The sequence below is a fragment of the Cnephaeus nilssonii genome, assembly GCF_951640355.1.
Source record: "Cnephaeus nilssonii genome assembly, chromosome: 2".
NCBI classification, from domain to species: Eukaryota; Metazoa; Chordata; class Mammalia; order Chiroptera; family Vespertilionidae; genus Cnephaeus; species Cnephaeus nilssonii.
In genome coordinates, this window is record NC_137073.1 from 69,446,453 (window position 1) to 69,457,528 (window position 11,076).

At 38.2% G+C, this 11,076-nt stretch overlaps 1 protein-coding gene across 2 annotated transcripts in view; it reads left to right on the forward strand.

Moving 5' to 3' along the window:
• EDIL3 (EGF like repeats and discoidin domains 3) overlaps positions 1 to 8,598 on the forward strand; it is a 385,163-nt gene extending 376,565 nt beyond the window's left edge. For both annotated transcript variants that reach the window (XM_079785021.1, XM_079785022.1), the window contains one exon: positions 5,464 to 8,598. In XM_079785021.1, the coding sequence (XP_079641147.1) occupies positions 5,464 to 5,613 (150 nt within the window). In that variant the 3' untranslated portion in view covers positions 5,614 to 8,598. The remainder of the gene's footprint in view (positions 1 to 5,463) is intronic.
• Positions 8,599 to 11,076: the final 2,478 nt, after the last annotated feature.

Sequence of the window (11,076 nt, forward strand, 5' to 3'; positions counted from 1 at the left end):
CACATTGAGGCAGCTACATTTTCTCCTATATACTCCTAGGTTGTAATTGTGCAAACCTCTCCAAAATATCTTGAGTGCTTTTTTCTTGAGACCCCATATGTTGGTTCAAGCCTAAGAGACCCCTGAGCATTATCATGTTTGAATATATCAGCACACTTGTCATCAGCTAATTAAGTCTCCTGAAACTGTAACTTGTGCAAATTCCTTTAAAAAACTTCTCAATAAAAGCCACTTTCTCACAACTAATGTTTTCCCTGCTATATGGAGATTTAAGGTTCTCCATCAGCCATTTTAGGCTTGATTTCAATCAAGGTGGTTAAATCTCTAAAGTGTGTATGTGAAAGCACTCTTCTAGAATTCTTAGAGTTCATGAAGCTAACTAAAAATGCTGAGTTTGCATTTTGGGCCAGGTGAAACATTGAAATAGCATTCCTACGCAGGCTCTTCCCAGTGCTAGAGACAAGAAAACAGCATATGTGCCACATGTTTGCACAGCAAGTACAAGATGTCATGCTGGAATTTGCAAATGTGTGCTTTGTGTTCCGTGCTGTGTCATTACTGAGAGAATTCTGAAAATAAGACTGTATTTTCAGAAATTTTAGATCACAGTTTGGGTGATTCCAATGTAGATTTTGGCTATTTTTCTGTGGACATTTTGGTTGTAAATCATCCTGTTTTAGGAAACTTCATTTAATTTTTTTTAATGAGAATGCAAATATTTATGACTTTTATACAATAAATCAGAAATGTCCTAGCTCTGTGCAGTTTCAGAGGTGATGCCATTTCTCTATGTATTCTCCATGATAAAGAGATGAGTATCCTATATAATAAATAGGTAATATGCAAATTAACCATCACTCCAATACACAAGATGGTTGCCCCCATGTGACCAAAGATGGCCACCCCCATCTGGACACAAGATGGCCGCCACAAGATGGCCAGCAGGGGAGGGCAGTTGTGGGCAATCAGGCCAGCAGGGGAGGGCAAGTGGGAGGTACCAGGCCTGCAGGGGAGGGAAGTTGGGAGGGACCAGGCCTGCAGGGGAGGGCAGTTGGGGGGACCAGGCCTGCAGGGGAGGGCAGTTGGGGGGGACCAGGTCAGCAAGGGAGGGCAGTTGGGGGACCAGGCCTACAGGGGAGGACTGTTGGGGGGACCCAGGCCTGCAGGGGAGGGCAGTTGGGGGTGACCAGGCTGGCAAGGGAGGGCAGTTAGGGATAATCGGGCCAGCAGGGGAGAAGTTAGGCATTGATCAGGCTAGCAGGGGAGTGGTTAGGGGGTGATCAGGCTGGCAGGCAGAAGTGGTTAGGGGCAATCAGGCAGGCAGGCAGGCAGGTGAGTGGTTGGGAGCCAGTAGTCCTGGATTATGAGAGGGATGTCCGACTGCCCGTTTAGGCCTAATTCTAATGGGATCGGGCCTAAACGGGCAGTCAGACATCCCTTGAGGGGTCCCAGATTGGAGAGAGTGCAGGCTGGGCTGAGGGACACACACCCCCATGCATGAATTTCCTGCACTGGGCCTCTAGTAGGTAATAAGTGGACTATTGCTTCGTGGGTTGATAGTTTCTTATGGAAACGTGTGCTGAAGACCAGCAACTTAAAAGAAAATTTTTTCTTCCCATTATTTCCTTCCCAACAAGTGGCATAAGGCTATATTTTGGACTGTCATAGATTTTGTGATGAAAGTTAATGAATTTAAACTCTATTAATCCCAAAGATATACATTAAGATCTCTAGCAGGGCTATGAAATTGGATTTTAGCTTTTATATTAAATTGTAACACCACAGTGTCAGTGAAGCATTTGAATCCAATATCGTATGTCAGAGAGAAAGTCAGGAAACCATAGTGTGTACTCTCCTATTTTCTGCTGTTGCAATGACAACCTCTCAAGATTTTGTTAAGTGTTTGTATGGTATGTCCTATACATGTGAACTTGTGCTAACAGAGGCACTGTTACTTAGTAACACATTTTAATCCATAGCTAATTCCTCCTTGGTCAATGCAAGCCAGAGCATTGCTGAAGATGAAATTTTTATTATATGAATGTGAATTCAGATATGCCAGGAGGATGAACTCTAGATATGGCATAGCTCAGTATTCTCTTCTTCAGCAAATATTTTTCAATAATAGCCTTTGAGATATATTTGGTGTCAAGTTGAAAAATCATTCCCCCACCAGATGTCAGTGGCACTTGTGTTTCCCTTCATAATCTTTCCATGAAACCAGCAGAGAGATTACCCCATGTTGTCTGTTGCTTCTATTAATCAGTGTCATGCTGTCTAATGCTTTAGAGAAGAATATCTTTATTTTTTTTTCTTTCCAGGGAACCTTTTTGATTATGTGGAGCTGAAACAACTAATAAGAAAAGGCTATTTTTAAAACATTCCCTTTAGTTTTAGGATGTTCAAAGATATGGGCTAAATATTGTCATGTGATGATGGAGGGTTTTTTTCCCCTGCTTTGGGGAAATTTTATTTTCAGGTCTCCCTTTAGCCATATAGTTATGTTTTGATCTCAAGTAAGAAATGAAATTGTCTTCTCATTATAAAATGCCTCATAAAGTTAAAAGGGAAACCTTGAAGTGATTTTTCCTATCCTAATAGCTCTAAACCAAAAGTGTAAATATGAAACAGTTAGAAATCCTATCTAATAAAAGAGTAATATTCAAATTGGCCATACCTCTGCCACACCCAAAAGCCACGCCCACCAGCCAATCAGGAGAAAATATGCAAATAAACCCAACCAAGATGGCTGCGGCCACAGAGAGCAGGAGGGAGGCTTGGGTTTCCCCGGCAATGGAGGAAGCCAAGCTTTCCGCCTGCCCTTGCCAGCCTAAACCTCCACTCAATGCTACAAAGTTTCAATTATAGAAGGTAAATAAATCCCAACAGAAATGGTGGCAGCCACGGAGCTGGAAGAGCAGGAGGCTAGGGTTGCCCCTGACAATGGAGGAAGCCAAACTTCTGCAGCCCTGGCCGGCCTAGGCCTCCACTCCAGGCTACAAATTTCAATTATAGAAGACAGATAAATCCCAACAGAAATGTCTGCTGCCACGGAGTGAGCAGAAGGCTTGGCTCCGCTCCAGGCTACAAAGTTTCAATTGTAGAAGATAATAAACCCCAGATACCAGGGCCTCCGCTTGGGTTGCTGGGGGGTGTGGCCAGCCTGCAAACTACCACAGGCCCCTCGCCCAGGCCACCCCATGCCCCAAGGGAACCCCGACCCTGATCTGGGACACCCTTCAGGGCAAACCACCTGGCCCCCACCCATGCACCAGGCCTCTATCCTATCTAATAAAAGAGTGATATGCATATTGACCATCACTCCAACACACAAGATGGCTTCCTTCGTGTGGTCAAAGATCCTGTCCCCATGTGGACACAAGATGGCCACCACAAGATGGCCAGCAGGGGAGGGCAGTTGGGAGGGACCAGTCCTGCAAGCGAGGGCAGTTGTGGGCAATCAGGCCAGCAGTGGAGGGCAGTTGGGAGGGACCAGGCCTGCAAGGGAGGGCAGTTAGGGGTGACCAGGCCAGCAGAGGAGGGAAGTTGGGTGTGACCGGGCCTGCAGGGAAGGGCAGTTGGGAGGGACCCAGGCCTGCGGGGGAGAGCAGTTGGGGGTGACCAGGCCTGCAGGGGAGGGCAGTTAGGGGTGACCAGGCCTAAAGGAGAGGGCAGTTAGGGGCAAACAGGCCGGCAGAGGAGCAGTTAGGCATCAATCAGGCTGGCAGTGGAGTGGTTAGGGGGTGATCAAGCTGGCAGGCAGAAGCGGTTAGGGGCAATCAGGAAGGCAGTTAGGCAAGCAGTTGGGAGCCAGCAGTCCTGGATTGTGAGAGGGATGTCCGACTGCCCATTTAGGCCCGAAACAGGCAGTCGGACATCCCTTGAGGGGTCCCAGATTGGAGAGGGTGCAGGCTGGACTGAGGGACATTCCGCCCCCCTCCCCCCGTGCACGAATTTTGTGCACCTGGCCTCTAGTACTTAAATAATAAATGTTCAGAATCCATGGTTTAAAATAGTAAAATCTTTAAGACTAAATATTATAGATGCATGAATTTCTCCAAAAGTAATGTATCATTTTATGCCATTCTTATCAGGATCCTAATATCATTTTTAAATATTTTTTTAAATTCTCACCAGAGGACATGATTTTTTATTGATTTTTTAGAGAGAAAGGGAGGGAGAGAGAGGAAGAGAGAGAAACATCAATCCATTGCCTCCTGTACATGCTCCGACTAGGGATTGAACCCCCAACCTCAGTATGTGCCTCCATGGGGAATCAAACTCCCAACCTTTTGGTGTATGGGACAATGCTCCAATCAACTGAGTCACCTGACCAGGGCAGGGTCATAGTATTGATTCGTTTATTCTGAAGCAGATACTTCTCAAAGTTATTATGAAGGTCTCTTGGGAGAAAAATGCTCAAAAAGGTTTGAAACAAGGGAAGAAAAAGGAGAATAGTTATGTAATGGCAATATCTAAGAGCATATGAGCCCCAGTGATCACAACAGTATTGTATGGATCCAGGAATTAATAGAGAAGCAAAGAAATAAAAGTGTAGTTCAAAAACATCATTGATTAGGTTGTTTCTCTTGAAGATGGATTAATCTTGCTCTCTATGGAGAAGTGAGCAAAAAGACACTGTGATAGAGACTTATGCTCCCCAAATATCCATGTTCTCCTCTCTACTTCCCCCTTTTCAGTTGGGCTAGATTCATATAATTGATTAAGGCCAATGAGATGTATCCAGAAATGATGCCAGCTGTTTCCATACCTTGCTCTTTCAAATATCCTGCACAATCTAGCAACCCTCTCCCGATTTGTCCTTTGTGAGTGTGGAGGCCACATGTTTCAGATGTGGCTGAAATTTGCAAGCAGTCTGGATCTCTGCATCACCTCTTGGAAGAGAGCACTTTTATCACAAACTGCCTAACCAGCAGCACTCGGTGATAAAAGCAAAAAAATAAATATGTGTTGTAGTTTTAAAAATTGATAGGCAGATAAAATGATAGATCGACATAGATTCCCGCATAACACAAAAATAATTTTTGTCTTATTTAACTCTTTTTAAAGATTGACAATTTAATTTTTAAATGATCATTAAAAAGAAGCTGCATTTGGGCTGGGCTTTGAGAGGCAGGGGTGGGTGGGTAGGAAGAGATCAACCAAAGAACTTGTATGCATATATGCATAACCCGTGGACACAGACAACAGGGTGGTGAAGGCCTGGGATTGGGGGTGGGGGGCTAGAAGGGGCTAGAATGAGGGAAAGAGGGGGACATATGTAATACTTCCAACAATAACAATTTAAAAGAAAAAGAAAGAAGCTGCAATGTTTTTTAAAAACATAACATGATTAGTTATCAAATCTCACATTTAGGGGGAAAAAACTCCAAATAAGAAAATAATAAAAATAATTCCCAAGAAGAAGCTATATGATTGACGTTCTTCACTCTCCTTTACCAGGTGTTCCAGGGCAATTTTGACAATGATACCCACAGAAAAAACGTCATCGACCCTCCGATCCACGCGCGGCACATAAGGATCCTTCCTTGGTCCTGGTATGGGAGGATCACACTGCGGTCAGAGCTGCTGGGCTGCACAGAGCAGGAGTGAGGAGACCCACACCCCACAACCCTCCTCTCTGTTCCCCTCCTCTCTATCTCCATGGAATGAACTGTGCTAAATCTGTAGGAAACTGAATGGGATTTTTCATGAAAAAGTGCTCAAATTATGGTAGGCCACAAACTGTCTTTTTAAGGAGGTCTAAGCCTGCCTTTTCAATGGTTTAATTTTGATTTTTATTATTTAAATTTCTTAAGCAACATCACATTAACTGTGAATTACTTCTCTCTCGGTTTCCAGAATTATTCACAATGGTTGAAATATATTAGGGAAAGAAAGTAGCAAGGTTAAAATATCTCATAGTTATTAATTAAAAGCAAGAGTTGATAGAGCTTTTATAATCAATGCACAACCAGTTCTTATCAAAGGAATACTACAATGTTAGCAATAAGTTTTTTTTTTTCTTTCTGTAGTGACTCTACATTATCCTAATTGTTTCCCTGTGCCTACCAAACACTGTCAGTGTTTATAATAGAATTTGTAAGAAGAATTTGTAACATGCAGTACTAATTGATATTATAATTTTCATTTTACTTTCTCTAATTAGGAATCATGTGATCTTTTTTTGTTCTATTTTATATTCTTTATATTGTATATTGCCTAAATGAGTTCATATTTTTCCAATTGAGTTTTTTCCTATTATTTGCCTAAAAAAAGTATCATTGTTTATATATGGAACATGATTGAAAATGAGTAGATTGATCATAATTAAAATAAGTAGATTGAATATGAAATCTATTTTTGAAGGAGGCTATACCTATATAAATTCCAGATACTTCCTTTATAAAAAAATATTATTACCATTTTGGAAAATAAATAAGAACAAAGTTGTATTATGTTCCTTTAAACCAAAATTTTTATCTTCATTTCCATGGTATTTATATAGCCTCATCTTTACTTTAACATAATAGAATGCTGAAGCCTTTGTTTGTCTATTAATTTTTTTTTAACAAACAGATGTTAACATAGTGCTGCATAGCTTGGCCAAGCATACTCATTATTTCTTTGTTCATCTCTGCACTTTCTGTGAAACCAGAATTGTATTAAGATTTGAAACTGGTGGTGGTTTCCCAGGAAAGCACATTGTGTAGTTATTTGTGAGAAGAAAAGTACTTACTAATGGCAAAGTAGTAAACCATTTTCAAGATGAAAATTGATTTCTATTTATTTTGCTTCAAAGGTCCTGAAAAATAAGCAATTATCATAACAATTTGTTATTGATAATGGAGGTTTCATTGACACATTTCTCAAATTAAAGCTCACACTGCCTCCATAAAAGTCCTCAATATCTAATTTATAAGCTTTACAATTATTTCTTTTATAAGGCTTAGACACAGAATTATTGGAGTTCTAAATTAAGGGTCCTGGAAAAGAAAGTACAGTGTGTGTACGAAATGTTGAGGTCCTGTGCAACAATCCTAAGTTTTATTTTTTTCCTTTTATAATTTGTGCTGCATAACAAAGCCACTAGAATGTTACTGTCTTGTCTGTCCATGTGTTATTAGCATTTCTTAATGATGTATATATGGAGTGGTCTTATAGTAAAGGATTTAAAGAGAAAGTCAATCATAATGGTATTTTTAATAAGAGCAAAATTAGGACTGTCTGGCCACATATTTGTCCTATGCCCATATACTTTCTACTTAAGGCTCTTAATACAGTTGATTTGAAGCATCTGAAATAGTGATCATTTTTCAGAATCTTTCAGAAACAAAATTGTCGTGTCCTCAATATTGCTTTTAAGTGATAACTTTAAAGTTAGGAACTTAAATATTTCTAATTTGCTAAATTTTAAAGTCATGTTGCAAATAATTACTTAAGTCCAAAAATATGCACGTAAATATGTGCATATTTTTGGACTTAAGTAATTATTCTTCTTTAAAGTTTTACTGTCCCACCAAATTTCTAGATGTTTTCCTTTGTAGATGATGAATAATTATTCATTCTTTACCAAATGTTTTAAAAATTATAATTCTTTGTAATGACTTACTTTTTCAAAATTATTCATGGCTTCCTATGATACTCTGATTTCATTCTATTGATAGCTTTTTAAACAAATATTTTCAAAGGGGATTTATTAAAATTATATTTGTTACCTTTTAGAAATACAATGAAATGAATTTCTCTTGCTTGTGTGTTTTCTCTCTGCTGCTTTAAATGCTCTTCTCCAACATGGCACAATGAATGGGATATTTATTTGTCCACGATGCTCAAAATTCAAGACAATGATGGGATTTTGACATGTGGAAATGTTACTCATTATTGCAAAGTGATCTGTAGCTTTTATGTCACTTGTATCAGTGACATCAAAGTGAAGTAAATTTAATCTATTTAAATTCACATTAAAACAACTGAAATTGCATAAGCATAATGCACAGAATTCCCTCGTATTCATCACATTGAGTAATTTTAATATGGTAATTTTATAATCTATGAAATTAACACTTTAAACATCTCCAATTGTATTTATGTCTTATTAAAAGCATTTATCATAGTCACTAATTTTAATTTAAGGATTGACTTTCTCTTTCTGAATGACTTCATAAGGACTGTTGTGAATTTTGAAGACTTAGGGTACTAATGATTATACCTTTGCTAGCCAGCAAATTATGAAATATAATACTGCTGGCATCTGATGTGTCAGTAAGTACAGAAATAACTAATACACAAATAACCTTTGCAAACATTCAAGCTGTGTAATATTCAAATGTTGTTGTTTTTCTTTGTATATATACTTAAATTATGTAGGATGTTGTAAAATCAGTATGACCTTGTCTAGTCTTCAAACTTAAAATAAAACTTTTGAAAATCTGGGATAATTTTGGAGCAGTTGTAATTAAACACATTTTTAAGAATATACAAATTGTCTGAATATGAATGCCCATTACTCTTTAACTAATTGCTTGGTTTACTTTTTTTCCTTTTTGTACAAGACAGTTAAAAAATACAGAAAGGTATAGAAATTACAGTAGGCTCCAAATATACATTAACATCAGCAAAACTGGCCTATCCAAAACAAAATCATTAAAATGTGTGCATTTCTTTTTGCTCCTTTTAGCTATGAAAATTTTATGGGAATTCTAGTCATCCAAAATCCTTTCTTTACCTAACACATATTTAAAGTATGGATCTGCTTATTGTTAATCAGATGCTATTATTTTGATTGTTTTTTAAGTACATCATTCTCAGTAGTATAATGAAGAGATTCAGTCAAGTAAGCAGTAACACAAACATTAACATGTATTTATCCATATAACTCAATTATTGCTTAAGAAGAATCATAACACTTGGCTTTTTCATAAACCCTCTTTCGCCTCTCTGGAAGTCACTGTAAAATGTTAAGTCTGTGTACTTCCCACAGTTTAGACATTTTCTTAGATTTCAAAAAAAAATAATAAAATAACTTAAGATATTAAATGTTGACTCCTTAGTTGAGCTTCAGTGGATCTCTGATAGTTCTCAGTACTAACTTATATGTGTTTATGTATCCATATATGTTCCACTTAACTGCATTTAATATGAATGGTTCAGTGGGGTTCCATTGCTTGCCTAATTTTTGCACACACAAAAACCTACAGAAGTATGCTTTTACTAAATAAAATCATTTATATATATTGTTTTTTAATAAGACCAATAAAAAATCATGACAACATGTATACAGAGTAAACATTCATTGTGATAACAGAATAATTATTCAACAGAAAATTTTCAACTGAGGCTTTTAAAATTACTGATTTATGATGTGAAAATAATAGAAACAGAATTTTGAGAAGGGACGTCTGACCATGTTAAAACTTGTTTTTTTAAAAATAAGTTTATGAAATATTCTCTCTATAAACTAACATTTTAAAATGTCTAGCACTTCAGCTTTGAATACACGATTTTACGTAAAGATTTTGGTAAAGATACATGAATGTTTACTATCAGAAATGCAATGCTCTCTATTTCTCCCTTCCTGAAGGATAGTTTAAACAATATTGGCAACTGAGTTAGTTGGTAATTTATTTGTGAAAAATATTGCCTCTTGACTTTGAGATGCAATAGGACCCTTTCACCTGAGCCGGTAAATGGAGGATTAAACCACATTGCTAGTTGAGAAATATCTGAACTACCCTGGAACAAAATGTATTGTCATTTTTCTTTATGAAGAAAAAATACCTAGTGCAACTACCATTTTTATCTATTGATTTTGAAGAGGGGAATAGGGTTCTTTGATTCTGTTGCAGTAAGTGGCTGTAATTTATATTGGATGTTTCAACATTGTCACCAAATAGTGTTTTCCACAGTAGGCAAGTGGCACTTACTCCAAGAGATATTTCTACTAGATGAATTTGGTAGCAGAAATGGGAGAACATTTTTGAAAAAGGCTCTTCATTTAGTTGTTTTTGCACATCTTGGCAGGAGTTGCTCGAGTCATTTGCAAACAGTAATGTTGTGGAAATACAGGATAGTGCATCAGCAAATGGTCACCATATTACCAGATTAGGTACTGCATATGGTAACTGCTTCTGATTTAATTTTATTTTAATGTCCTCAAAGGCATGGACTACACTTTCACATTTAAGTAAAATCCCCATAGCACCATTCATAAGCCCACACATGGATATGTTAATAATAATGATGAATTGCGACATACGCTCAACCTGCTGCCACCTGGAAAAGAAGTGGTGGCAATGAGACGGATGGTGCATTCAAACACGGCATCCCCTATGGCCAATATGGAAACAGCTTTGTGATGACTTTTGTAAGCATCAGGCCAAGACACTGAGGAGAATTCATTGCAAGACAACTGGGAATAAACTATATGCATGTGACAGAAAAAGAATGTTTTCAGTGATAAGAGACTTAAATGGCATGTACTTTTAAACATGAATTTACACAGTTTATAATTGTTTCACATCTTAGAATATAGCATAAATTTAAATTAAAAAAATTATAAGGCCTTGCCTTTTAGTAAAAGGACCACAGCAGGCAGCAGCTCTGACAGGCATGATCGTTACGGCTCCTCTCAAGGCCCGTGAAGTTTGCCATACAGACCCAGGGAAGAGGAATTGAATTGAGAGGTTTAAAATGGCATATCACAAAGGAAGCACTAAGTAACCAACCTGAAGTCATTTAAGTCCTCAGTTTTCAAGTTTCTTAGGTAATAATATGGAAGAAGGCTATTCTTTTTTTTTTTTTTTTTTTTAACAGCAGGAGCATCCTGCTATGGTATGAATGTTTGTGCCCTCCACCAAAATTTATATGTTGAAATCCTAACCCCCAAAGGAGATGGTATAGTAGATAGGGCCTTCGGGAGGTGCTCAGGTCGTGAGGGTGGAACCCTCACAAATGGGATTAGTGCCCTGAGGACACAGGGAGAAGTCACTAGCTATGAACCAGGAAGTGCTTTCACCTGACCGTGCTGATACATTGAACTTGAACTGCTCAGCCTCCAGAAGTGTGAGAAATGTA